Consider the following 27,826-nt stretch of genomic DNA (forward strand, 5'->3'; position numbering starts at 1 on the left):
GAGGCTGGGGGGTGTGGGTGTCATGTCTGAACCTTCCCTGAGCCTCCTCCCCATGTGTTGCAGAATGTGCCACAGCTCCCAAAAGTGCCATCTGAGAGTCACAGAACACCCTGAGTTGGGAGGAACCCACAAGAATCATCAAGTACAAACACCCCAACAGTCCCACCCTGTGCACCCCTGAGAACCTTGTCCAAACGCTCCTGGAGCTCTGGCAACCTTGGGACCCTGACCATTCCCTGGGGAGACAATCTTTTCATGCAAAAAGGCAAATCTCTGTGGGCCGTGGCAATTACTGGGGTCTGCAGACCTCGGTGGAGAAGGGTAATGAGGTGCACAAAGCTATGCAGTGTTGACCTGCAGTGAAAGCACAGCGTGGCAGTGAAAAACCCAAACAAAACCTGTATTTCTGGGCCGTCTGAATCACATAACCTGGAGTACCAGTTGTAGGAAGACGTAGTGAAGATACTCTGGAGAGGTTTTACACGACTTGAGGTGCTCTCTAAAATGCAGACTTCGATAATGTCATGACATCTGTTCAGGGTCTTGGGTAATGAGGATTTGGACAAAAAGGTGATTGACAATTTCTGGTCTTGAGTGCTTAATGGAAAAAGAGCTGTTGCCTTGGGGCCTTGCTTTCTTCGAGCTGTCTTTGAGACATCAAAAGCTCGTGGAACAGGAAAAAGAGAAACGTTAAGAACGGTTTAAAAATAGTTTAATTGTATCTTCTGAAAACTTTAGAGTGAAGACTTTAGGCGGTGTCTGCCCTGTGAATACTTGCAGCTGAGTTCAAAATGTGTAAATAAGCACAGGGCTTTGAAGATTAGTTTCCATAACAAATTAAATAAAAATATTGTGTGACAGAATGTTAAGTAGGTGCCATGTGTCACCGGGTGCTTTGCATCAGGGCCGGCTTTTCCCAATTACCTGTCTGCTCCACTGACTCCTTGGAAAACAAATGCTGTCCTTTGGGTACTTGAAACTTTGTAGTTCTTGAGCATGAAAGAGACACGGGAAAACTCCCATGTGGAGGAAATGCTGGTGAGGAACACTGGGAATTGTGCTGGCAGCACTCGCCCTCCAGTTCCCACAAACCATTCCTGCATTTGCCTCAGCATTTGCTTCCCAGCTGGAAGCTGACCCTGCTGCAGGGAGGAACCAAGCAGTGCAGGATTCCTTGCAGGACATCTCTGTGTCAGGGGAGGTGTGGGAGAAGCAGCCAAGCTTTCCCCCTGCTCATAAACCTTGATATTCCAGGCTGGAATTAGTAAGTTTGATAGTGTTTTGGACTGAATTCTGGAATTTTCTGTTGTAAATATTTCTAATAAACGGCAGCCAGGACACCTGTTGCTAGACTGTGCTCATCTATGGCCTGGTAAGGAATGTATAACCATTTAAAACATCCATGTATAACCTGGCTTTTAAAACAAGCTTCTCATTTTGTATTTAGTCTAATGCAAGGTGTTATCTGCTGCTGTTTGGCTGTTGAATTTCAATCAGGTACTATTTGTGACAGGTCCACAAAATAAGACCTGTTGCTAGAAAAGGACAAAAAGTTGCTCAGCCTGAAAGGAAATTAATTTGAATGGATTTTTTTGCAATGGATGAGTGGTGCACAGAGAAAACACCTGCAGTGAAGGGCTAACACGGAAGCAGTAAGATATTGGAGATTAAATTGTCCTTGTGGTAGAATTTCAACGTTATCCATTTCATATTTCTTCAAGGGATTTTATCAGGCTGGAGCAGACCAGAGGTTGCTCATCTTTACTACCTCATCTACTGCTGCTTATTCCAAGAATGGCATTAACAGCTTTAACACACTTAATTCTGCAATCCCTTAACATGGGGCGGAGGAGGATTTTCTTCCTAACACAGCTGGGGATTGGATCATCCAAACATGTTGTGCTGTGGATCCCACATGCTGCTCCTTTAGCTGGATAAAACCAGACCACGTTCCACTGCTGGGCTGCTCAAATGCCTTAACCAGAAATTAAAGACAACATTTCACCTCTGGACATCGCTGTGTCCAGGACCTCCCAAATAAAGCCCCTCCTGCCTTGACACTGAGTATTGGACAGAAAGCTGGGGAAATTTTGAGGCAGATGGTGTTAGTTCAGGATTTATTGCTGTCTCCCTTCTCCAAGGAGCTGCTCAGGTGCTCCCTCAGACACAACACTGGTTTGGTGAGGACAAGGGGTTGTCTTGATCTGCCTCTTGGCAATTCACAGCTGGATCCCAAAGGCTGTGAGGATAAATCCAGGTCCCTGTCCCCCATCTAAAGCCCTTCCTCCTGCTTCTAAAGCCCTGCTTGGCATTGGGTGTTTGCTCTTGGAGTGCTGATTTCAGCTCTGTTCTCTTCCCTGATGGGAAGTTCTGTGGCGTGTTCTGGATTACAGAGTTGGATTTAACCAGTTCAGCCTCGTTTGAACAGCTCAGACTGAGTGTGGAGGTGCTGAGGGGCAGGACTGACCTTCCCCCTGGAGCTTCTCTGGGTTTGTTCATCCTGCCCTCCCACTCTTCCCCGAGTTACTCACGGTGTTTGCTCCGAGCTGTGCCCGCTTGGTTTCCAGTTCAAAGCCCAAACCGCTCGTTAAAGGTGTTGTGGGGCGCTAGGTAATGAGTAATTAAAAAGAAAACCATAAAAACCTCAAGCAATAACACTTGTGGGTGCCCTTCTTTGTGGACTTGTTGGGAGAGTCACTGAGAAGCTCATGTTGGTGCCAGGGCTTCCTCCAGGAAGCCAGGGACAGGGTGATAGACAGATGGGAAGCAAATCCTAATGGAGCCAAAGGGTTGTGTAAAAGTGCTGTTGGACGTGTTAGTTGCAGTTCTGCTGTAGGAAACTTCAGATTCTTAAACTGAGAAGCAAGAATCTTCTGGCTGAAACTGCCTGTGCCAGGCTGGGAAGCTCTTGCTGTGGAGTCTCATCACTCCTGAGCTTCAGAAATAACATTGGAGTCACCAAGGCTCTCCTGAAGGCTCTTAGTGCCAGACCGAGGGAACAGGAAAACTCAGTTTCCTTCTTTTGAAGATGGGCATTGATGAGTTATGAGGGTGAATGGTAACACTCCTCAAAAACGTTCTTAAAATGTGGAATTTACACTGAAAGGTGGAGATGAGGCAGAATTCACACTGACAAATGGAGATGAGGCAGATGCCTGCGCTCCATGGTTGCCCCTTTGCAAAGGGAGTTCCCAAGGCGAGCAGGACCAGGTGTCACAAGCTCTCAGGGTCACGCACGGCCGGGCTCTCCTGTGACACTCACCTGCCTTTGGTGTTTTCCCTTGCCAGTCTGTCCCCCTGCCTGCAAGTCGCAGGGCTGCACCTCGGACGGGCAGTGCTGCCACAGCGAGTGCCTCGGGGACTGCACGGAGCCCAACGACCCCGACAAGTGCGTGGCCTGTCGCAACTTCTACCTGGATGGGAGGTGCGTGGACAACTGCCCCCCTGGGCACTACCGCTTCGAGGGCTGGCGCTGCGTCACCTTCAGCTTCTGCCAGGAGCTGCACAACAAGTGCAAGAACGCCCGGGAGTCAGGGTGTCACGTCATCCACAACAACGAGTGTGTGCACGAGTGCCCCTCGGGCTACATCATGAATTCCAGCAAGTGAGTACTTGCTCTGCAGGGGACAAAACTGGGGGGTGGGGGGGCTGGGCTGGGCTGGGCTTTCCTCCCCCTTGGACACGGGGTTTGGGTGTTGTGTCATGGCCAGGAGAAGTTTCTGGTGTTGGAGCATCTGTGGCAATCACCTGGTCTACTTTAATATGATTTACAAAGTAATACCTTGCTAATTCAAGCCATTAAAAGCTCTCCCTGCCATGGGCTGGTAGTTTATTCTTCCCTTGGCTTCCCTTGCTTACCTCTCAAGTTTGGAAAAAGTGGGAAAGGGAGATGGAGAGAGGACAAGGAAGAGCATCCTCAAGCTGGAAGGGTCTCTCTGTAATGGCATGGGAGGAGGGAGGTGGGCAGTGGAGAGGCTTTAGCAGCCCTGCTTCCCTCCCCTCTGGAGCAGCCTCAGGCCAGGGAGCCGGGCTGGAAAGGCACAACAGGGAGAGGTCATGGCTAATGAAGAGAGCGCAGCGTCCTCTGAGTGCTCGTTCTCAGAATATCTGTCCCTCATGCCTGTAATTACTTTCATTGAGCAGGTTCAAGCTGTGCCAGACATAAATGCGCAATGTAACAAACAAGTGTAGCACGAATCGAAGCAGGGAACAGCCGTTCTGTCTATTCCCAGGGGGTTTTGACAAAGGAATAAGGAATTAAATAATTTATGTTGCTGAGCTGTTTATCACTGCAAACTTGGTTGTTTGTCCCACAATACCATTCTATATTGTGGTGAGTCAGATTTCCTACGAATATTGGTCACTTTGTGCTCGCATGTGTTTGCTCCTGCCATAATAATTTCAGGGAATTCACTCTCAATGAGACTTTTTATGCCATTTCCTGTTTTGCTTTTCGACAGAATGAACAAGCAGCCCCCAAAGTAGCTGGGCTGCTTGTGCAACAACCCCATGGCCTCTCCTGTGCTGTTCCAGGCTGCTGCCAGTGGGACCTCACAGCTCTGCTCCCTGCTTTTCCTAGAGCATTTCTCTCTCTGAACTAGTTGGGAACACATTCTTGTGGTGGTGTGACCAGGGCAAGCCATCAGCTCGTACTATCTAAGCAGTATTTCCCCAGAGCACAAAGCGCATTCTTGCCTTTTTTAAAGCAACATTGTGTGCAGTCCTGACTCAGAGGATTCCCAGATGAAGGGCCAGCTCTCCACTCATCAATTACAAGTTTGGTTAACGATCTTGGGATGAAGACTGGGCTGGTGTTTGTTATCTTGAAACCCCTGGGATAGAGAGCACTGGGCAGCATTGTGGCCAGTTTCATCTTCAAAATAGTTCAGGTCACTTAATTTTGTTATGTAGGAAGAGATGGAGTGATTCACATTTGAAGTGTGGAAATGACAATTTAAGACAAGTTAAATTTATCAGCAGTTATTTTCAAGGCCAGGTTGGATGGGGCTTGGAGCAACCTGGTCTAGTGGAAGGTGTGGAAAGGGGTTGGAATAGGATGAGCTTTAAGGTCCCTTCCGACCTAAACCATTCCATGATTCTGTGACTCTCTTTGGAGTTCCTAAGTGCTGCTCACAGCAAGTGAATCCCATGGCTTATTGTCACTTGAGATTCATGGCTCTGCTTTTGGGAAGTGCTGAGGCCATCCTGCCTCACCCCTGCACCCCTCCTCTCCTGTTTTGCAGCCTGCACTGTACGCCCTGCGCGGGGCCCTGTCCCAAGGTGTGTGACTTTGGCAAGGAGAAGACGATCGACTCGGTGACGTCGGCGCAGGAGCTGCGGGGCTGCACGGTCGTGAACGGCAGCTTGGTCATAAACATCCGGGGAGGAAGTAAGTGGGGCATGGGCGAGGAGTGGGCAGCACGGGCTGGCAGCCAGGGAATGGGGCACTGCCCTGAGCTGGGGCTCTTCCCTTGGCTGTGACCACCCTCAGTCTCAGAGGGACCCAGAAGAATAAGCACAAAGGCTCGACGTGCTCATTTGGCGTTCTTTGTTAATGGATTTTTGTGAGTTCTTATGAATTAACATAAAGCAGTCGTTTAATACATTCGGGCTCCGATGTGGGTGTTTTTCTCTGTGATACCAGAAAACTCTTCCCAATGTTCTCCTCTCCGTAGATAACATAGCAGCTGAGCTGGAAGCGAATCTTGGCTTGATAGAAGAAATCTCAGGTTACCTAAAAATTCGCCGCTCTTATGCCTTGGTTTCTCTTTCTTTTTTTCGGAAACTCCATCTGATTAGAGGAGAGACACTCGAAGCTGGGTGAGTTCTCTCAAAAGATGCTTTATTTGAATGCTTTGAAGTACAAGGAGTGCCAGTTCTATGAGGGTGATTTGTATTGGGAAACAATTCCTAAGTTATTTTTAAATGTTCCTCTGCCTGTGGCTTGTGCCCTACCAGGGCAGACAATTTGCATTCATTTTTCTTTGGTGTGAGGGTTAGTGCAAGAAGAGTTTTCCATTCATCCCCTCCCAACCCACGTTTTCATTCCTCTGATTTCAGAAATTACTCCTTTTATGCCTTGGACAACCAGAATCTTCGCCAGCTCTGGGACTGGAGCAAACACAACCTCACTATTGCACGAGGCAAACTCTTCTTCCATTACAATCCCAAGCTGTGCTTGTCAGAAATCCACAAGATGGAAGAGATCTCCGGGACTAAGGGGCGTCAGGAGAGGAATGACATAGCCCTGAAAACCAACGGGGATCAAGCCTCATGTAAGAGTCTCAGAATGCAGCCTTGCTTCCCTTTCCTGTCCCTCTGCCTTGCTCTCCTCGTACCCCTCTTTCTCCCAGCCCAGCCCATGATGTTTTTCCATGGCCTGTCCTTGTCCCTTTGGTAAAGCAGCAGATTTGCCCCTTGCCTGTGCACTCAGTGCCACTGTCACTGTGCCACGAGTAAAAGTCCCCACGGGATCTCCCTCTGGCAGCCTTGGTCCCACAGAACCCTGGGGGGTTTTTGGAGCTGGGAGTGTATTTATTGTGTCTTTTTGAAGAGTTTAGCACAATGTAACCTCGGCCCGGGCTGGGACTTTGTGTTACTGCTGAGTACCTGATTAATAGTCATAATCTGCTTTTCCCATGTAATGAGGCGACGGTGCGCACACGGAATAAACACGGGAGAAACGGGATTTCCACCCATCCCTGTGGCCACGTGAGGCAATTGCCATGACAACAGTCAGAGAAAATTTTCCAACAATTTTTGCAATGCCTCTCTGAGGTTTTTCACCTACCAGCTTTCTTCAGGAACAACGATCAGACAGTGCCTGTGTCAGCAAACAGTGTGGGGTTGGCTTTACGCTGGCACTGAAGTCGTGCTGCTGAAGATGGAGTTTTGCAGACACTTATTTTGGCAGCAGTACTGCAATAAATGCAGTCCTTCTGCACCCTCAGCCCCGCTGTTTGTTCTCTTTCTGTGCCACACAATCCCCTTCCCCTGTTTGTACCAGGGCTGTGTGGTGAGCCAGATTGTGGAAGTGATCAGGGGTAGGAAATAGCCAGCTTTGTTCTGAGCTGGTGACATCTCTCTGCTCTGATTCACTGCTCAGCCCCACAGAGATTCACCAGACAGGAACAGGAGCACGTGCAGGTGGACGTGGGCCCCTTGCAACCATTCTGTGAAGGACAGATGACATGGGGACAGAGGCAGTGACCCATCCATGCAGTATTCCAGCAGTTGTGCTGTGATCCTGGGAGATGCTTAGGCAGGAATTGCCACCAAAAAGCCCAGCATTAACTGAACTGGGATTTCAGATGCTGGCTCACAGCCTGCAGGGCAGCTTGGGTCATCCTGTGGCTTCACTGTCCCTCTGCTTTTGGGGACAGCACTGCCAGAAGAGCCCAAGGTACCTTCCCACCCAAAACATTTCATGATTCTGTGACCCTCCTGTCCTGCCCTCGTTGCCCTGATGTAGCTGTTTGTGAACAGACCTAAAAAGTGAAGATCTTTCAGTTGACTCGGTTTCCTGGTCTGGTTTCCCACATATCAACAGATGCAGTCAGGCCAGCACAGTGGGAGAAGGGAATGCTATGGCTGTGACCTAAAAACTGGCGGGACCAGTGAAAAACACACACGGAGCCTCTGGGGCACCACAGCTCCAGCCTGGGCAGAGGGAAGGAGCACAAGGAATCAGGTGTCTATAAAGTTCATCTCCTCCCATGAGACACTGAAAAGCTCTTCCCACATTGGGGGTGAACCTGGATTTGGGCAGATCCATCTCTGCCTGTGGCTGTGAGCAGCTCCTGCGTTGGTGTTTGGTGTGAAAGCAGCTGGAGGAGACAGTTGCATTTCTCTTTGCCAGCTGTACCCCCACCCTGCTGAGCTGGTGTCTGTGCCACCCCCACCTCAAACCGCAGCTTGCCAGGGTGTTTGGCTTTTTGTTTGCTTTTACATTTCAAGCCCAGCTTTCACATTGGCAGCATCCTGTTTACTAAAAAAAAAAAAAAAAAATAGAAAGGGAAGAAAAAAAAAAGCCCTTGTTTGTTCTGGATGTGGTGCCAGTGAAATGAATGTTCTTCCTCCCGTTGCAGCTACTGCAGGAATAGCAAATTCAGTCAGAGGCACTTGGGCTGGGGGCACAAAACATATTGTACCATGTCCCTTGAGCTCCATCCTCCTGCAAACACCCTCCCCCTTGCAGAGGGACCACACTACTCCTGGCAAGGCTGGGAATTCTTCTCCTTCGTTTTTGTGGCCTGTTGTCTTCTCTGCAAACCATAGTGCTGGGTTCAGCTGTGCAGATCATCATAAACTGTGAAATACGTCGCCTTTAGATTTCCCACTTTTTAGAATTTAGTTCAGCTCTTCTACTGAGTCATTTTCATGAAGTCATAGAAAAATTTAACCTTAGGAGGGCATCGATTCCAACCCCTGATTTGGGGTAGGAATGGCTTCGAAGTAAGATAAGGTTTTACTGGGCAACTCTTCTCAGTGCCAACATTCTCACATTTATCTTAAACTTCTAAGATAATTAAACCCAAAAACTTTCGTTTTTTAGCATTAATGAAACTGTTGTCACTTATCACTTGTTACAGGTGAAAACGAACTGCTGAAATTTTCTTCCATTAGAACTTCTCATGACAAGATCCTTCTGAAGTGGGAGCCCTACTGGCCCCCTGATTTCCGTGACCTCCTGGGGTTTATGCTGTTCTACAAAGAGGCGTAAGTGATCCCCCTCAGGTCACAGACAAACGGCCTTGTTGGGCTGCCACGAGCAGCTGCTGGCACTGAAAGGTGGATGTTAAACCTGCTGGATGTTTTTGCTGTAGGCAAAGCTGTTTAGTCTCTGATTTTGTGGCTCCTACACTAAAGTTCCCAGCGATACCCTTCTTTAAAAGTGTTCGTTAAGATTCCTGACTTGTGCACAGGCACAATTCCTCATTTAAGAACAATCCAAACTTTAGTTATTCCTGCTGTTCTAGACACATGTGCTCGAACCATGGAGTTCCTCATCTCCCCACTATCCCATGGGATGCTTTATCCCCTTTGAGGTGGGAAAGATTCTTTTAGAATTGAGGTAACCAAGCTGATTTTCATAAAGCTGCCAATAATCAATCTGGATTTAGTTGTTGGGGTCATGTGTGGCACCTGCAGGACCTGTTCTGTGATGCTGTCAGAGGCCCAGGCAGCAAAGGTCCCACAATGGCTCCCTTTCAGAGTAAATACAATGAGATAATTTTACTTTCTCTGAAGGTTAAAGGGTGATAACTTTCAGTGGTGTCTTTAGAAATGTTTTTAAGAGCCTGAATGAGGATTCTGTTAATTGGAGCCATCTCTTTCACAAAGTCCCTACCAAAACGTGACGGAGTTCGATGGCCAGGACGCCTGTGGCTCCAACAGCTGGACAGTTGTGGATGTTGACCCCCCACCACGCTCAAACGAGCCCAAAGCCCAGGCCCAGCCAGGGTGGCTCCTGAGGGGCCTGAAGCCCTGGACACAATATGCTGTGTTTGTGAAAACCCTGGTCACCTTCTCTGACGAGCGGCGGACGTACGGCGCCAAGAGCGAGATCATCTACGTGCAGACCAACGCCACGGGTCAGTGCAGCACGTTCCTGGGGCAAAAACAGGCCTAAATAATTCTGCCTGCGTGGGGGTTGTGGTAGTCCCATATCCAGGAAGCTTTCCACTGCCCTCCTTTGGTAGGAAGGAATTCCTAAACCAGTGGTGTGGTTCCAGATGGTGCCAATGGACACCTATCCAGTTTTTGTGGCCTCATGTAAGAATCACTAAGGCTGGAAGAGATCTCCAGGATGATCCAGCCCAGCCTGGAAGAGCCTGCTGGGTGCCAGGGAATGCTTGATTCCCATAGGAATGGAAATTTGCCTGTGCTGGTCCCTGCTTTGCCAGGCTCTGGCAGGGCAGCGCAGTGACCTCTGCCTCTTCCCACGCAGTTCCGTCGGTCCCGTTAGATCCGATATCCGTTTCCAACTCTTCATCCCAAATCATCCTGAAGTGGAAGCCGCCCTCGGAGCCCAACGGGAACATCACACACTACCTGGTGTACTGGCAGCAGCAGGCAGAGGACAGTGAGCTCTATGAACTCGATTACTGCCTGAAAGGTGAGTGGGTGCTTCTCCCTCCAGGCCTTTCCTTCAGTCTCTCCCAGGACTTCCTGGAGTTTCTGCCTTGGAGGTGCTCTGGGGGCCCAATTCTGCTGGATTCAGGACTGTTCTAGGAACAGCTCTGTCCCTCCCTGTTCCTGTTACATTAGGTGCCAAGGTATGTGCAAAAGGTCTAAAGCCATTTTTTGCAAAATAATCAGACGTTTTTTCCTTTGGGGATCTCCCTTCTGCCCTTGTTCCTTTTAAACTGACTTATAAGTTTAATAGCAACAATGGAGATGGTAAGGTTAAAAATTTCAGTGCTCAGGGCCACGTTAATTTTTGAAGGCAGCTGGTGTCTGGTTTGGAATTCCTTGAGAACACAGAATTTCACTGAGGATTTCCAAAATCTCACCTGCTGCTCTGTCACCAGGACTGGGGTAAAGCAGCATCCAAGCTCCATTTCAAAAATAGCATTTTTGAATCAAAGGCTTGTCAGAAAAGAGGGAACTGCTCAGCCCTGGATGTGAAGTACGGGATCCCCAAATATGCCGTGAGTCCTGTGTACACTGGTTTGGAATCTTTGTAGGATCAAACATCTTCCGCCAAGTCAGGCATGAGTGACACTGAAACGGTTTTGTCCCCAGGATTAAAGCTGCCCTCAAGGACGTGGTCTCCTCCTTTTGAATCTGAAGACCCCCAGAAGTATAACCAGAGTGAAGCTGAGGATGTCAGTGGGGAATGTTGTTCCTGTCCTAAAACAGACTCCCAGATCCAGAAGGAGCTGGAGGAGTCTGCTTTCCGCAAGACCTTCGAGAATTATCTCCACAACGAGGTTTTTGTGCCCAGGTGAGAACATCCAACAGGACTGTCCAGGGGTCAGGAGGAGGAAAATGTAATTGAGGATTAAATAAAAATACCAGGTTGGACACAGCCACATTGCCAGGCTTCCAGGAGCCTGTCTAGTCCAGCTGGATATGGGTGTTGGAATGGGGAGAGCTGAGCACCTACCACAGATGTTCCTGCAGATTGGGAAGATCCCGCTTTCATTTCCTGTCCCTGAATTCTCTTCAGCTCAAGAATAAAGTGAGAATCCTTAACAAACAGCCTGCAGCTCGTCTGGCATCAGATGATGCCAAAAATAGCGATTTTTTTTTTCTTGTCTTGAAATTTTGTGGTGAAGCTTTTCATTGAGTTGAAAAGAAAGGAAAAGGGCAGTTTACCAGGCCACAGCCTCGTCCTTCAGCACGGTATTTGTGGCCTTCCTTCACTTAGTCTGGGAAATACCTCCAATACCATGAGGAATGTGAGTGCTGTGGGTGGTGAGTGTCCTGTTTGGAGTGGCACACACAGTGTCACATTAAGTGGTGTTGAATGTCTTCACACTTCATCTGCAGCTCGGGGAGGAAGTGCTGGGGAGCAGGGTAGAATCTGTGGTGATTTACCCTCTTCCCTGTCATGCATTTTGTGCTCTAAATTTATTCTCTGCTTGCTGCCCTCAGCCAACAAACCTGAATTTTCAGCTGCTTGACAAAAGCTGGGCCACTGCACTGAGCATTTTCCCTGTTGAAAGCATCCCTGGTGTTCCCTGCCCTGGTACCTGCAGTCCTCACCTGGAAGCTTGGGCAGAACCCCTCGTTCTGCTGTTCCCTGGCTGTTGGTGCCCATCAGGATGAGTTCCAGTGTGCCAGGACATGACATATTCCAAAGCAGAGAACCAAGCCATGTGCAAAAGCCAAACTTCTCCTGATGTAGGCAGACAATTCTGACAGTCTGATCTCTTTCATTTTTCCTTTTTTCCCCCCTCAATTTTATTGTGCAGCCAGCCCAGGATGCTTCTCAGGCCACCTTCTGGGGTATGTATTTTAGGAAGAAACCAATCACCAGGATGGGCCACCTTGTCAGCATCCTGAGGAAGAAATCCCCACATCCCATGGCCAACTAATCCTTTAAAACAAGCCAGTGGTAAAGAGACCTCCCTGGTGCCACGTGCCCTGCTCGTCTTCCCTGGCAGGCTCCAGGCTGTCGCCACATAAATCAGATTTTTTTTCCTGTGAATACTGTGCTATCACGGGCTCACAGAGCCTGGCAGAGAGCTGGGAGTGTGGTTTACTTCAGGTGCTTTTTTTGTGGCTTCTGAGGGTTCAGTGACCTCTCCTGAGGTGCTGTGTGGCCTCTCCTGGAGAGAAGGAACTTGCCAGTCACGGGAGGAATCCCAGGGATGAGGCCAGCAGGGAGCACGAGATGCCAGGGCAGCAGAGTCACAGCAGTTTCTCCCTGATGTCTCCTTGTTTTCCATGTGCCATTTCTCCCCTCCTGCCCTGTTCCCAGCCATCTGATCCCTGGGCAGGATCCAGCCTTAGGCCAGGGCTGATCTCACCCCTCTGGAAATCACAGTTCCTTCCCCCTGGTCATATTGATTACCCACTCCAGGAGCCACTGTCACAACTCCTGGGGGTCAGTTTGCTCTGGCACTGACAAAAAAGCCAAACTAGAAGTTCAGGAATGTTCCTCTGCACAGGCAGAGTTGGCAGGGTCTTCACACCAGGTCGCCTTTGGAGCTGAACAAAGTGACCATCAGAAGCTGATGCTTTGTTTCTTCTTTCCTGTGTTACTTGCTCTCATTTTGGAGGAGTTTGGCACAGACTGGAGCTCAGGGGTGGTTACACCCTGGACCAGGCTGCCCAGGGATGTGTGGGGTCTCCATCCCTGGAAATGGTCAAACATGGTCCTGAGCCACCTGCTGCAGCTGCCCCTGCTTTGGGCCAGGGGCTCAGGTGAGACAATCCCCAGAGGTGCTTTCCAGCCTCACCCCTCCATGATTCTGTGGAAAACAGGGAAAGATTTCAAAAAAAGTCCTGAGAGGCAGAGGGGAAGTCAGTGGCTGCTGTTCAGGGTGTCATTCCACGTATTCCCTCCATCACCACTGCAGCAAGGCAGGAGCAGTCCCAGCTCTGTGTCTCTCTTGCTCTCTGTCACACACATTTGTGCCATTCCCAATATTCTTGGGGAGCAAGATCTGAGCAATGACTCACATTCATAAGTTATTGTTTTCCCCTGCATTTCCCAATTCAGTTAATTGCACAGACAAATCTAAAACGCTTTTGCCAGCCCAGCTGACCTGGGGTAGTTTCAGGTGTGTGGAAAAGCTTGGCTTAAGGTACCAAAGGCATTTTTGGAATCCCCCAGCACAGGCCATACTGTGTGTGCTGAAGTGTCACTTCCAGCCCCCTCACAGCTCCTGGGCATCTGTGAGAGCAGGAGGAACCTGGAGCTGAGGGTTTCACGGGGACCTCACTGGAGCTGCTGAGATGGCCCCAATGCAAATTACACTGGAACAACTCTGAGAAGAATCAGATGTTTGAAAATACAGAGAATTTGGCAAGAAAATTGCTGCAAATCCAGGATAATAAATACGGGAAAATTGGGGATTTACAGCTTTAGAAGGTTTTCTTAACTTTCTGTGATTTGAGAAGGAAGGAATTCTTGCATTTTACTCTGTGTTGCATCAGTGGTCAAATTACTGTTTACTTGTGAAAAACAAAATTCCCTTGAACACGAGGATCGGCTGAATTCACACTTGATAAACAGAGGGTGTAGCTTTGCTTTTATGCAAACCAGGTTCTGTTTGACCATAAGGAATCCTTCCCAAGGAGGGAGGTGGCATGACCCAGAGCTGGGTCCCTGACCTCTGCCCCATCCTGAGGGGACACTGCTCGCAACACCACACAGGCTGAGGAGACAGCAGCTCCAAAAGGAGTTAATTAGTAATTAAGAAAGAGAAAACTTAAAACTGGAATGTGCTTGCTGAACCTGCTGTTTGACATCTTGTTTTGTCATCAGGTGGATGAATATTCTGTAGGAAGGAATTGTTCCCTGGGAGGGTGGGCAGGCCCTGGCCCAGGGTGCCCAGAGCAGCTGGGGCTGCCCCTGGATCCCTGGCAGTGCCCAAGGCCAGGCTGGACATTGGGGCTTGGAGCAGCCTGAGACAGTGGGAGGTGTCCCTGCCCATGGCAGGGGGTGGCACTGGATGGGCTTTGAGGTCCCTCCAACCCAAACCATTCTGTGATGGTGACTCTGTCAATGTCTGTGTTGTGTTGTGTGCAGCCCAGTGTTAAGTTTGAGGACATCTCAAACTCTGCCTTTTGGCTGGTGGCTTTTGCTGTAGGAGGAGAAACAGCACCAGGGAAGGCAGAGGGAAGCAGGGAAGGTGGCAGAGATCTGTCAGAGCAGTCCCTGTTGGGGCTGGGGCTGGTCATGGCCTGGTGGTCAGAGGTGGCAGTGGAAAGTTCAGTTCAGCAGCAAAGATTTGCTTCAACAGCTTGTTACATTTTTAGAGCCTGGAGATGCCTCAAGTGTGGGTTCAGTTCAGGTCACTCTTTGTACCCTTTAATAGCTGCACACACATGCACACACACACAAAAAGATCATCACTCCCTTAAAATACATGGTCTGGATTTCAACTGGCATTAATTCCTTTTGTGTAACTGAAAACAGTTACTGATTCACCACCTTGGTTAGTTCCCGACCTGGAATTCCCCGTGGCAAATGTGTGGCAGGACATAAGAGTGTTAGATTGAGCACTTTTGGTTTGGTACTGATCCTTCTTTTTTTTTTTTGGCCAAGAAAATGAAATTTTCGAATGGTTCTTAATTCTGTTGAATTTATTCTGTTTATTTGCTGACAAAACCTGACATTAAAGCTGGCTGGTGGCACTCAGGTGCAGACAGGGAACGTGACAGGGTCACACTGCAGGTGCTGGTTTTACAAGTGAAAAAATTGGATTTTCAGACTGAAATGCAGTAACTTGAGGAGCAACGTTTGGTTAACAAAACCACCCAATGAATATGTAACCAGAATCATGAGTTTTAAATGCATGCCTTGAAAAGGACTTAATAGATTTGATCTCTTGGGAAAAGGTTAAAACGCTTTGTGTATCCATCGAGGTTCAGCCTTAGGGGTGAGAGTGGCAAATGTATTCCAGAGAGCTGGGAGAGTGGCTTTATGCTTTATAAATGCAAGTTAGCGACACTTGGGATATGTGGCACATCTGAGGTCACCGAGTCGGGGCCGTGGCGTGACCTCGTTTGCTCGGAGCTGCAGCGTGTGGGAGCTGAACTCCAAAGCATTGCAACCCTGCCCGAGGCATCCGTGAGGCAACCTGGTAAAGTTAGACTCAGCTGAGAGATCCAGGGGAACTTGAATTCTCAAGCAAATACTTGAGGCTTGGATTGGTTTATTTTTATTTTATCTCCCTGTATGCAGTTGTGTGGAGAGAAGTCTGGGGGATACAGAATTTTATAAAGACGCATTGCTTGGTTAAAAAAAAAATCCTGAATTTCTTCATTGCATTGCAAATGCCAGGCTTCAGTTTGAGTTTCCAGTGACACTCTGAGCTCTCCCATTTTAACTCTTCCTTTTCAGCTGGATGTGTTGACATTGACTATAAAAAATAACGTGGTGACCCGTGTTGTTTAACAGGCCATCAAGAAAACGAAGAGACCTCAGCTCTGTGGCAAACTCCACTGTGGTGTTACCCACCATCCCATCCTCCCCCAACAACTCAGCAGCAGCTGAGGGTGCAGAGGAGCAGAAACCTTTTGAGAAAGTGCTGTCGAAGGAGTCGCTGGTGATCTCGGGGCTGCGGCACTTCACCGGGTACCGCATCGAGCTCCACGCCTGCAACCACGATGCTCAGGAGTCCCGCTGCAGCGTGGCAGCTTATGTCAGTGCCAGGACCATGCCAGAAGGTGATTCTCTCCCTGAGCTCTGCTGTGGCTTGGTGGCTCCTCCCAAATGCTGCTTTTCCTATGGGAGCCAGCTGCAATATGTAAGACTGGGGCTATCCATATGTCCTGGTGGGAAAGGAGGATGGATGACATATTGGCAGGTGTGAATTTTGCCCAAAGACATGAAACTAAGCCTAATCTTGAACTTGGTTCTAGCTAAGGCTGATGACATCGTTGGCCCAGTTTCCCATGAGCTGGTGGAAAAGAACACAGTGCATTTGAAGTGGCAGGAGCCAAAGGAGCCCAACGGCCTCATCGTGCTCTACGAGGTGAACTACGGGAGGCTCGGGGAGACAGAGGTGAGAGGTTCTGCTTTCACTGCACCTTTGGAGAAGTGGCTCCCCCTGGGAGCCCAGGGCTCTTTAGGATTTCCCTAGTCGGGTTTCCTGGTGAGGGAACTGATGGGATACAAAATTTCACTGGTGAATTTATGTCCTCTGGAAGCCTGGGGTGACATCAGGAAATAATCTGTCTCTGTGGCGCCTGTTTGCCCAGCAAGTTTAGCTGATTTGCCAACTTTCTGCATGGAGATTTTTTAGAAATGTTATTTCACAGAAGGACAGAAACCCCACATTGCTGTGTCTCAGATGAAAAGCCTTAAGTTGCACCAGGGAGGTCCAGATTAGATACCAGAAAAAAGTTCCCTGAAGGAGAGCTCAGGCATTGAAATAAGTTGCCCAGTGAGGTGGTGGAGTCACCATCTCTGGAAGTGTTCAAGAGGTGTCTGAATGTGGCACTTGGGGACATGTTTTAGGGCTGATTATGGTGGTGCTGGGTTGATGGTGGGACTTGATGACCTTGAAGGTCTCTCCCAACCTTGACGTTTCTGTCGTTCTGTGAAATTTAAGTTGCTCAGAGGAATTAGGATGGCGTTGAGCAGCCCATGAGCTCTTGGGGACAGAGCTGGTGTCAGTGTGACAGGGGCAGGGCTGGTGTCACTGCCACGGGTACAGAGCTGGTGTCAGTGTGACAGGGGCAGGGCTGGTGTCAGTGCCATGGAAACAGGGGCACTCACCAGTGCAGGGCCAGTGTCAGGGCTGAGGACCAGGGCAGCACATGTCACTTGCTCTCTGTAACCTGATCTAGTGCCCTGCAAAACACAAACCCAGCACAAACCACTAACCTGGAGCAGACTGAGGGCCTTTGGGTGTGTGTTTGCCAGCTGGGGAGGTGCTGCAGGAGCCCCAGGGAGCCGTCAGGGAGCTCTGGGTGCTGTAGGAGTCCAAGGGAGGAACTCTCAGGGAGCTCTGGGTGCTGCAGGAGCCTCAAGGAACTCTCAGGGAGCTTTGGGTGCTGCAGGATGACCCTGCCACAGCCCCTGTCCCCACAGGAAGCCCATTTCTGCGTGTCCCGCAAGCACTTTGCCAGCGAGAGCGGCTGCAAGCTCCGGGGACTCCAGCCTGGGAACTACAGCGTGCGGATCCGGGCCACCTCCCTGGCTGGAAATGGCTCCTGGACAGAACCCACCTATTTTTACGTGGCTGATTATTGTGAGTTCATTTTATTTTCGACATTTAATCCCTGAAAGAAGCGTGGGTTATTTCTGGAGGATGGGGTGTAGCAAGCAGTGCACAGAGAATCACAGGGAGTCATTAAATATTTACCAAATACATCTGTTGTCAAGAACCTGAGATTACTTGGAAACACATGGCTTTTCTTTATTAGTCCTCATTCTGACCAGCCCCACATTTTGTATCTGAAATAGCCTCTAGTTTTGTGTTTGTTCCAATTTATTGAGGGAAAAAAATTGTATTTTGTTCCTGTATAATACCTCCAACTCTCTCTTTCTCTCCTAGTGAATGCTCAGCCAAATATTGCTGTTATCATTGTTCCAATTATTTTTGCTATAATAATTGCTGGCATTATTGGAGCTGCTTATGTGCTTGTGAAAAAGAGGTGAGTGCAATTTTATCTTGTTTTCACCAGAAACACCAAAACTTATATCCATACAAAAGTTTTGTTGCTTTGTTGGGAGTCAGTTTTTGTTTAGTTTCTGATTTCCATAGTGATTGCAGCATTAATTTAAGTTTCTGGAAACAGTTTGTGCCTTATGGGGACAGTTTATTTGCTGCATGCTTCGGGGATTAATCAAACCCTCATCGGTGTCAAAAGCTGCAAAGTGCTGAGGAATTTGTGTCTCTTCCAGACAAACCGAAGGACCAACAGGACCCCTGTATGCATCCTCCAACCCTGAGTACATCAGTGCCAGTGATGGTGAGAGCAACCAGGGCTTATTTCTTGTGTAATCACTCAGTCAGTGCAGCTGGATGGGGTTGGAATTGTCTTTGTGGAGTTTTTTTGTAGAATCTATCCCCAGGGTGCCCTGTGGCAGCACTGACCGAGGCTGCTGCAGGAGCATCTTTCAAAAGACGCTTGCTCAGCTCAGAGCTGTTCCCCTCTGCCCAACAGTTTATGTCCCTGACGAATGGGAGGTGCCACGGGACAAGATCACCCTCCTGAGAGAGCTGGGCCAGGGCTCCTTCGGGATGGTGTACGAGGGCATTGCCAAGGACATCGTGAAGGGAGAGCCCGAGACGCGCGTGGCCGTGAAGACGGTGAACGAGTCCGCCAGCCTGCGCGAGCGCATCGAGTTCCTCAACGAGGCCTCTGTGATGAAAGGCTTCAGCTGCCATCATGTGGTAAGTGCTGGGTGCCTCAGCACACAGCTCAGCTCTTCAGTGCCTTCAGAGCCCGACCCTTAGCTCGCCAAAGCAGCAGAGGCTGGGATCCATCAGAGCTGGGATCTTTCCCTGCTGGATTCCACAGAACCCGTTCTGCCCAAGTCGTTTCACTCCTGCTGTTTCTAAACCTCTCAGCCTGACAAGGCCCTGTGGAGCTGTTCTCAGCTGTTTCAGGGGGTGTTGGCTTTGCCCAGTCTGTTTGGACACAGCCTGGAGGGAATTTCTCACTCAATTTTCCAGGTTCGCCTCCTCGGAGTGGTCTCCAAGGGACAACCTACTCTGGTGGTCATGGAGCTGATGGCACATGGGGATCTGAAAAGTTACCTCCGCTCTTTGAGACCTGAGGCTGAGGTAAAGACAGGAGAGAGGGAGTCTGTTGTGGAACAGAGTGACTTGATTTGGGGTTTAATACTTCTTTATTTAATGGCTTTAAGCTGAAAGAGGGTAAATTTGATTTGCTATTGGAAAGAAATTCTTGGCTATGAGTGTGAGGAGGGCCTGGCACAGGTTGCCCAGAGAAGCTGGAAGTGTCCAAGGCCAGGTTGGAAGGTGTCCCTGCCCATGGCAGGGGGTTAGAAGTGGATGATCTTTAAGGTCACTTCTAACCCAAACCATTCAGTGACCCTGTGGTTTTTCATTGCAGAATAACCCCGGCCGGCCGCCCCCGACGCTGAGGGAGATGATCCAGATGGCCGCGGAGATCGCCGACGGCATGGCCTACCTGAACGCCAAGAAGTTCGTGCACAGGGACCTGGCGGCTCGGAACTGCATGGTGGCAGAGGACTTCACTGTGAAAATCGGGGGTAGGTACTGCTGGATCAGAAAATGATCCCTAAGGGCCCTTCCAACCCAGGCCATTCTGTGAGCAGAGATGGTTCTGTGCATCGTGTTCGTTGTAAAGGCAAACTGATGAAGCCAACGTGTCAAACACAGGTGATTCTCACTGTCTGCCTTGGGGAAATTGCAGCACTTCCCTCTGTTTCTTCCCTGTGACAGAATTGTGGGGATGTCAGTATGAGCAACATCTCCTATAGAACCCCAGAGCAGCTTTTCTCACCTTCTCTACTTCCAAACCTCTGTCCTAAAACTTTGTTGCTCTTCCAGCCTAAGCTACCTGGGTTTGTCTCACTGGTCTTTGCTTCCATGAGAATTACAACAAAGAAGGTGTTGGGTACAACAAACCCAGTGCTGATAATCCTGTCATTGGGTCAGGTGGCTTTTAAAAGTAATTTAACCCAGTTTTTAACCCAAACTCTTTTAGAAATAAGTAAATACAACATTTAAAAATAACCTGAAACCCCACAGTATGGTGATTTTTTTAGAGCTCTCTGGAGTTAAAGCCAGGGTAGTGGGATTTCAGGCAAAGGGAGCTCTGTTTTACTTACAGAGGATGAATAAAATAATGTTTAGAATAGAAGCTGCCACCAAAAGATTTAACTCTGGAATCTCTGTTGTGGCTCTGTAGAAAAAACGCAGGAAAAGGGAAATGTTTTGAACGTTAATCACGAGGTGACAGATGAGTGCAGGCTGGGCTTTGGCAGTGAGGGAAAGGCAACATCCATCTAGAGATGTTGCACAGGAAAAGCAGGGTGGAGGGAGAGGCATTTAACACATCCCAATTGCTTCTTGCAGACTTTGGGATGACCAGGGACATCTACGAGACGGATTATTACCGCAAGGGAGGCAAAGGGCTGCTGCCCGTGCGCTGGATGGCCCCAGAGTCGCTGAAGGATGGGGTGTTCACCACATACTCTGACGTGTGGTAAGTTGTTCTCTGCAATCCCAGATGGATCCCAGCTCAGGAGCTCCTTGTTTTAGCACACACAGTTTAAACTGACTTGTTCAGAGCGCAGACAAAACAAAGCCGTTGTTTTGAAACACTTCCATAAAAATATAGTGGTGTTCTTTTGAAGTGTGTGTTTTCCAAAATAACTCTGTCACTGGGAGGGCCCCAGGATGTTTTGTTCTCACCAGGAGTCTTCTCTCTCCCTTAGGTCATTTGGTGTTGTCCTTTGGGAAATAAGCAGCTTGGCAGAGCAGCCGTACCAGGGACTCTCCAACGAACAGGTGCTAAAGTTTGTCATGGATGGAGGATACCTGGATCAGCCGGACAACTGCCCGGAGAGGCTGTAAGTGGGGAAGCAGGGACAACCAGCCGAGCTGCACTCTTTGCCTGAAGTGTGGCCAACAAAGATGGCCTGGCCTGTGGCACCTCTTAACCCCTCCTCGGCTGGGGAGGAGCAAAACAGACTTCAGTGAGGCACCTTCCACAGAAATTCCACCAAAGCATCCTTAGTGATCCAGGGAAGGGGCTGCCCAGGGAGGTTTGGAGTTCCCATCCCTGGAGGTGTCCAAGGGATGACTGGACGTGGCACTCAGTGCTCTGGGCTGGGCGACAAGGTGGGGATTGGTCAAAGGTTGGACTCAATGATATTGGGAGGTCTTTTACAACCTCAGTGATCCTGGGATTCTGTGTGAGGAGTCACCCTGGAGGAGCTGTGAGGGAAAGCAGCTCTGGCTGCAAAAGGGAGCACAGATGGTAACTCTCTGGTTCTGGTAGCCTCTTCCCCCAGCTGCTTCTGGCCAAAACAGCACTTCCAGAGTCATAAAAGAAACATGTTTTGTGAGTATCCCTATGAAAAAAGCCTGCTGTGCTGGACATTTGTCTGATGGCCAGTTACAAACTCCAGTTTGAAACTCTTATTTGTATTTGTAAGTTCTTTCTCCATGGTGTCTGATAACATGTGACCTCTTGCTGCACCCTTTCTTTTGGGTGGGATGTTTACAGGACCTCTGTCCTCTGCCCAGCCTCCCATTTTCCTTGAAGTTTTGGGAGCTTTGTTATCTTTCAGGCTGAGTTAAAATTAAAAGGGAATTAATTAAAACATGATGACCTGGCTGTAAGTGCACGTGCACACACACACACAAAGAACCACAGCCCTGTTTCTTTCGGGAGCCAAGTTGAGAACAATTGAAGGAATTGGAAGGAATTTTTCATCTAGACAGAAATAGAGAAAAAGGAGTGTCAGGATCTACAGGCAAATGTGGAGGCTGGAAAGAGAACAACCAACCTCTGGGGTGTCAGAGGCACAGTGTGGGTGGGGGGGTCTGCCATGGGTACCAGCCTTGGTCTGCACGTGGAATTGTTCCTCCTGCCCCTGACTCCGCTCTGTCCTGCTGCAGGCACAGCCTGATGCAGATGTGCTGGCAGTACAACCCGAAGATGCGCCCCACCTTCATCGAGATCATCGAGATGCTGAAGGAGGACTTGCACCCCAGCTTCCAAGAGGTCTCCTTCTTCTACAGCGAGGAGAACAAACCTCTGGAGACGGAGGAGTACGAGATGGACTTCGAGAACATGGAGAGCATTCCCCTCGACCCCTCCTCGTACTCCCAGAGGGACAAAGCGCTGGGGAGGGACAATGGACCCTCCATGGCCCTCAAGGGGAACTATGAGGAGCACATCCCTTACACTCACATGAACGGTGGCAAGAAAAACGGGCGGATTCTCTCCATGCCCAGGTCAAGTCCTTCCTAACACTTCCTGTTTGGCCCAAGGGTTGTGTCTGCTTTTTTCCCCCCTCCACAAATCTCAGGACTCTTGTTATTGCTGCCACAGTGTATGACACACATCTACAAACTCTTCAGATTTTTAATCATCTTACGATTAATTTTTTTTTTGCCAAGTTGACTGGTTGTCAGTGGATTTATCTGTGAACATAAATGGAAGAGGTTTCCATGGCTGCTGTCCCTCTGTAACCATGGTTTCACAACAGGAAGCGACCGTGTGAGTTCAACTGAAGGAGAAGCATTCACGTTTGCCAACAGAAGACGTGAAGTTCTCTGGTGCCTGAGCTACAGCCCAGCAGTGCGGAACAAGAGCATTTCCAGTAGAATTCCAGGCTTTCAGGCAGGCTCTCCACTACAGCTGAAGGATTCACCACATCAGTCGGACGCGCCAGATCCTCAGATTGACCAATAGCTGCTGCTTTCATACTTTGTTTTCAAGGGGTGAAACCCCCGGGTGCGTGCGTGGGTGTGTGTGTGCGTGTGTGCAGTATCGACGTGTGGGGTGTAACCTACAGCTAAAGAGACACTTCTGGTTTTGTACACAACTTACAGCGCTTTCAGGCACATGGTGGGATTCTCGGGGTGTCCTGCACAGGGCCAGGAGTTGGACTCGATGATCCTGGTGGGTCCTTTCCAACTCAGCATATTCTATGGTTCTCTGTTCTCACAGGAGCTTTCTTCTTCTTCTTGGAAGTGTGTACTTCTCTTTTTTCCCTATGTCCCTGGAGGGACTGAATCCTAAACAGATTATTTTTATACTGAGGACTCTTGGGAGCAGGTTTTCTCTCATTAACAAATGAGGAGAACGTGCTGGGAGCTAAATGAGCAGAACTCTGAGATTTGTGGGTACTTTTAAGACCAAACGAAATAGGAGTCCCCTGACCTGAGACACGGAGTTTTCTGTCCTTACAGCATTGAGTATATATATTGTTTGTTGTAACATATTTAAAGATGTCTTTAGTTTAAATTTTAACTTCATATAAATTATTGACTGTTTATGATCCTTTAGGGGTGGGGAGAGTTTTGGGGGATTGTTTGGTCTTAAAGTGGTCCAAAGATTTCAGAATGAACTAATTTTAGCCTTGCAGGAGTGATGAAGCACATGTTCAGTTCATACTTGACAAGGCTCTGTAATAGTTTCATGATTTATACAACACAGTCAGCTGGCTCCAGTTGAAGCCCTGTCTTGGGTGTTGGGAGCTGAAGGACACAGAACATCCTGGCCTCGAGTCCTGCTCCTGCTCTGCCCCCGCGTCCCTCGCTTTGCCTTCCGCGCCGCAGACGCAGCCAGCGGGAGAGGATGAGCACAAACTGGAGCTGAGAAAGGGACGCTGGAGGGGGGAGCACAAAGCTCTGGGCTCTGCACGCCAGAGGTGACTGTGGCTCGCTGCCTGTCTGCTGCTCCCAGGCATCCAGCCTTGTGTTCCCCGAGATTCCTGCTGCAGAACTTCCGGGACGCGGCTCGTCGGGATGTCAGAGCTCGCTGTCAGGACTGTGCTTTGTTGTGCTGCTGTTTGCAAAGACAGAGCTGATGGGCACCTGATGTTGGAGAATAATGGTGAAACTCAGCTGGGGCTGGTGGTGCGGAGGGAGCGAGCTGGCGGGAGCAGCGCGGGAGCAGGGAAGAAAGATGATGGATGTCGCAGGCCCGTGTCATGCAGGAGGTGCTTGAACAGCAGGGAGAGATGCTCAGTCCTTCGCTTCTCCTCCTGGAGAAGTCCAAGATGTGTTTGGTGCTCTCTGCCAGGAGAAAGCGAGGTGCCCTGGCTCGGGGGAGTGCTGAGCTGGTCTGTGACTCCAGCCCGGGCAGTGCTGCTGTGAGCGAAGCAGAGGGGCTGGAGTCTGTAGGGAAGAGCTCTCCAAGCCCACACCCAGGGGTGCAGCTGGTTCTGGTAACCTCTGCCCCCAGCTGCTTCTGGCCAAAACAGCCCTGCCAGAGTCATAAAAGGGGGGACGACGGACTCTGGGCAGCGCCGGGAGCTGTCGGGCCCTTTGCTAATGGAGGCTGCTTGGTTCGGCCCAGGTGGAGGGTACGGGTTGCTCCACAAATTTGGGTGGAAAACACAGTCCAGACATGGGTAAGAACCTTTGGATTTCAAAAGGCCTCGTTTACATTTCTTCTGCTTTACAAAGTCGTAACTGTTTAGCAGCTCTATACTACACTGCAGGAAAGAAGACATATTCTCACACTTTTCTAAGGAAGAGAAGTTTTTCTTATTAGAATTTTTTTATTTATTTTAATATATAAAACACTGTAAAAAAAAAGCAACAAACAATTTGTTTTCTTAAACACACAGAACATGTAAATTTGTATCTGCAAAATCTTGGCAGGTGGATGTGGTGGGATTATTTTTGCCCTGTTCTGGTGCAGTCTACCTCAGTGTTTCTTAAGGATATTTTTTAATACTACGCACCTCTAAACCTGTTGAAATATTCTGGTCTGGACCTATTGTGGATCAGGGAAAATCAGTATCAGCTGATTCCAATACCAGGGACCATTCATGAAGGGAATGGGAAGGAGAATGGCTTGTCACTGTTGATCCCTAATCTGAACAGTAGTGGCCAATGAACCCATTTACAAATTTGAATCTAATCTCATCCCTTAGTTCTGTTGTGATTAAAAAAAAAAAAAAGAGAGAACAAAAGAGCCATTTAAATGTTTGGACTTCAGTGAACTCACAACCTGAAAGGAGCAGGCTGCTTCCTCCTGGAGCAGCATGTGCCAGCATGGAGCAGGGACTGGGACCAGCCCTTGCTGTTGGGGTTGCATTGGGGTGGCTTGGTCACTGCTCTTCTCACTGTGCAGAAGTGACCCCAGATCCTGCCAGTGACCTCCTGAAACAAACCTTTCCCAGCATGCCCTTGCTTGGATAACATTTCCAACGGCAGCGATCGTAACTGTGGGAATAGAAGATCTTTTAGCTGAAGGAACATTGGAACCTCGTATTGGGTCTGGCTTTTCCATGCAGTTGATACTGGTTGGCCCTGTGAGTACACATGGTTTGCAACACTTGGATGGCCGAGCCAGGGAGCGCGTGCTGCTCCGTGGACAGGCAGTCCCTTCCCATGGCTCATCGTGTCACCTTCACTCTGCACCGAACGGAGCAGTTGTTTGTACCCAGCACTGTGTGTAAGGTTACTCATCCTTCCTACCTTGTGCCCAGGGGGAGGGAAGGCGTGTGGTACCAGTGGTGAGGGTATCGGATTTCTCCTCTGTAAAACAAACACTAGTGGTTGCTGCTCGTGGCTGTTAAGAGATCACACTCAGCTGTAGAATTAGGAAGAATAAATGAACATCACCCGCAAAGCCCAGCTCTCACTGCTGGAAAATCCGTCCTTGGCTCACAGCCGACACTTCAGTCTCTGCTGCTGGAAGATCCTCGCCCCAGGGATGCCCGAATGCCTCACTCAGATCTTGCTGATTCCTGCTCAGAGAATTCCTGCAAGTGGAGACTCACGTGCTATTGAAACCTCTGCTGCCAGGGGCCCCAGCCCGGGCAGGGGTGCTGTGCTGAGCCTTCCTCGGGGGAGCTGCTGCTCTTTGCCCCAGCTTGATCCTTATGGGGCAGAATTCCCCAGCTGCAGTGGAAGCACAACACTCGCTGGTGCTGCTGCTGCTGCTGCTTTAGGAGGAACCAAATGCTGGTGCAGGAGAGTGGGTGGGATGGCTGGAGGAGGACACCCAGCAGTGGGAAGCTCTTTCCTTGCATTAGTATTTGTTGGAGGGTTGGCTCCTGCCCTTTGTGGGCAGAGAACGCCCTGCTTGCAGCACAGGGCAGCAGGACAGACCCCTCAGCCTGTCCAACAGCAGCTGGAGCCTCCTGGGTGCAGTTGGGCACCACCAGATAGCCTGAAATTCACTCTGGTGAATCAGGAGGAGCAAGAAGCTGAGCTCTGCTGAGCTTTCACTGAGAAAATGTCTGAGGTGGAGGCTGGAGAGGTTTCTCAGAAAGGTTTCCACATTAAACTCAATTGCCACTTCCCGAATGGCTCTTGCCAATCTGGAACTTCTCTCGTGGGCCAGCGCAGCGCTGCAGAGCTTGGCTGCTGGGTTAGGAACGTGTCTGTCTTGGCTGCTTGTAAATACTCTATTGTGTTGTAAAATAGAAGAGCTCAGACATAAACTCTGTGCCAGCACTGGGTTGGGAAAGGTGATGGGAACTAGACCACGCTGCAGTGATGATGGTAAAGCAGCTGTGTGGGTATGAAGAAGCTGCTTTTAGGTTGCTAAAGGGTACTCTTAATTTATGGGTAGTTTATCTCTTTCCTTCTAAATTTGTATTATAGCGATGGGACACTTTGCTTAATTTTAGTCTGTTGCCTATAGTGTTGGTATCTCTTTGGAAAAAAAAAATCTCGAAGTTGCTTCTTGTGTTACTGAGCTGACTGTGCTGAAGGCAAATAGGAAATGACAGGAGCAAGAAGGGTGCTGAGCCTCTGCTTTAGAGGAGGGAGGGAGGCAGTCGAGTTCCCTCTCAATGCCACTGTGACACGAAAACGGACCCTGAGGTGTCCTGGGCCCTTCCTGCTACCGAGACTGGAACCTTGTTTTACAAGCCAGAACGTAAAATGTCTTTGTGCCATAAAACCTTACTGTCAAGGCTGTGCCAGGTGCTCCCGTGATCCGTGTGGGGTCGGCTCAGAGCCTGGAGGGAGCACGGAACTGCAGATGAACCCTGTGATCCTCTCGGAGCCGGGGACTCGCAGGAACCCCGGCCCTGCCCAAAGAGCCGCCGCCCCTCGGAGTGTCCTGTGGTCCAGGGAAAGGAACTGCTGAACGGGTTGGAATCAAGAAATAGTTACTTCGTGAAATTCAACATAAGATTTAGTTTGGTATTTGTATGAACTTAATGGAATTTGGCCTTTTTATTACCTTCTGCTTGGCTCTGTGTTCCCTCTGCTTGGATTCTGTCCATGAGTGTCAGTGTAAAGCCTTGACGTGTTCAGCCTTGTTAGGAGCATCACAAGAGTGAAGCCAATCATCCAGCTGACTTTTGGAGGAACCTGACTGTTGAAAAGCAACTCTAAAATTACCATTTTTAGCAAATCTGCTGTCGTTAAATGTGTATTTCTTTTTAAAATGAATTTGCTTGTCCTTCTCAGAAGGAAGCACTTATTCTTGCAGTTTGGGCAAATTCACTGCAGCACAATGCAAGCTGTAAGGGGACAGGTAGAGAAATGACTTTTTAAATATTGTATAATAAAGTTAGTATTAACTCCTATGGTGTTGTTATTTTTTTGCCAACAGATTTGCAATCAGACAGAAATTCTGTTCCTGGTAGTGGTTTTGTTCCCACTCGAGTGTTCCAACTGGTGGAGTTAAATAATTCCCTTTCTCAGCCCAGAAGGGTTCCTTGGGAACAGGGTCCGGTAGCTGGGAGGACCTGGAATAGTCCTGGCAGCTAAAGAGGAGCCATCAGTAGAGGTTAAATGTGGGCTCTTGCTTAGCTGAGCCCCAGCCCCTGGTCAGTCCCAGCAGCACCAGTAAATCTTGAGCTGAGGACTCTTTACCTGAGAGCTCCGAGCTGGACTCGACACCAAAGCTTTGTAAATCCCGACTCTCCCAGCAGCATTCCAACGCTTCCACCATCCCTGCTTCCAGGTCTTTTCCCATAACTGAGTCCCATGAAAACTGATGGAGAATTTTAGAAAGGCCACTTCTAAATCTGCAAAGGTAGAGTGTTATT

General features: G+C 49.2%; 1 protein-coding gene across 1 annotated transcript in view; it reads left to right on the top strand.

Moving 5' to 3' along the window:
• INSR (insulin receptor) overlaps positions 1-27,361 on the top strand; it is a 55,033-nt gene extending 27,672 nt beyond the window's left edge. Inside the window, exons 3-21 of the mRNA XM_042042941.1 lie at positions 3,289-3,604; positions 5,244-5,389; positions 5,676-5,820; positions 6,061-6,275; positions 8,592-8,718; positions 9,343-9,593; positions 9,950-10,117; positions 10,747-10,948; positions 15,581-15,849; positions 16,045-16,187; positions 17,219-17,378; positions 17,685-17,784; positions 18,035-18,102; positions 18,298-18,527; positions 18,810-18,920; positions 19,213-19,372; positions 20,202-20,331; positions 20,564-20,698; positions 21,753-27,361. Coding sequence (XP_041898875.1) covers positions 3,289-3,604; positions 5,244-5,389; positions 5,676-5,820; positions 6,061-6,275; positions 8,592-8,718; positions 9,343-9,593; positions 9,950-10,117; positions 10,747-10,948; positions 15,581-15,849; positions 16,045-16,187; positions 17,219-17,378; positions 17,685-17,784; positions 18,035-18,102; positions 18,298-18,527; positions 18,810-18,920; positions 19,213-19,372; positions 20,202-20,331; positions 20,564-20,698; positions 21,753-22,107 — 3,431 coding nt within the window. The 3' untranslated portion in view covers positions 22,108-27,361. The remainder of the gene's footprint in view (positions 1-3,288; positions 3,605-5,243; positions 5,390-5,675; positions 5,821-6,060; positions 6,276-8,591; positions 8,719-9,342; positions 9,594-9,949; positions 10,118-10,746; positions 10,949-15,580; positions 15,850-16,044; positions 16,188-17,218; positions 17,379-17,684; positions 17,785-18,034; positions 18,103-18,297; positions 18,528-18,809; positions 18,921-19,212; positions 19,373-20,201; positions 20,332-20,563; positions 20,699-21,752) is intronic.
• Positions 27,362-27,826: the final 465 nt, after the last annotated feature.

Source organism: Corvus kubaryi, unplaced genomic scaffold, assembly GCF_017639235.1.
Source record: "Corvus kubaryi isolate FWS band 111438036 unplaced genomic scaffold, C.kubaryi_AGA036_p1.0 121, whole genome shotgun sequence".
Taxonomy (NCBI): domain Eukaryota; kingdom Metazoa; phylum Chordata; class Aves; order Passeriformes; family Corvidae; genus Corvus; species Corvus kubaryi.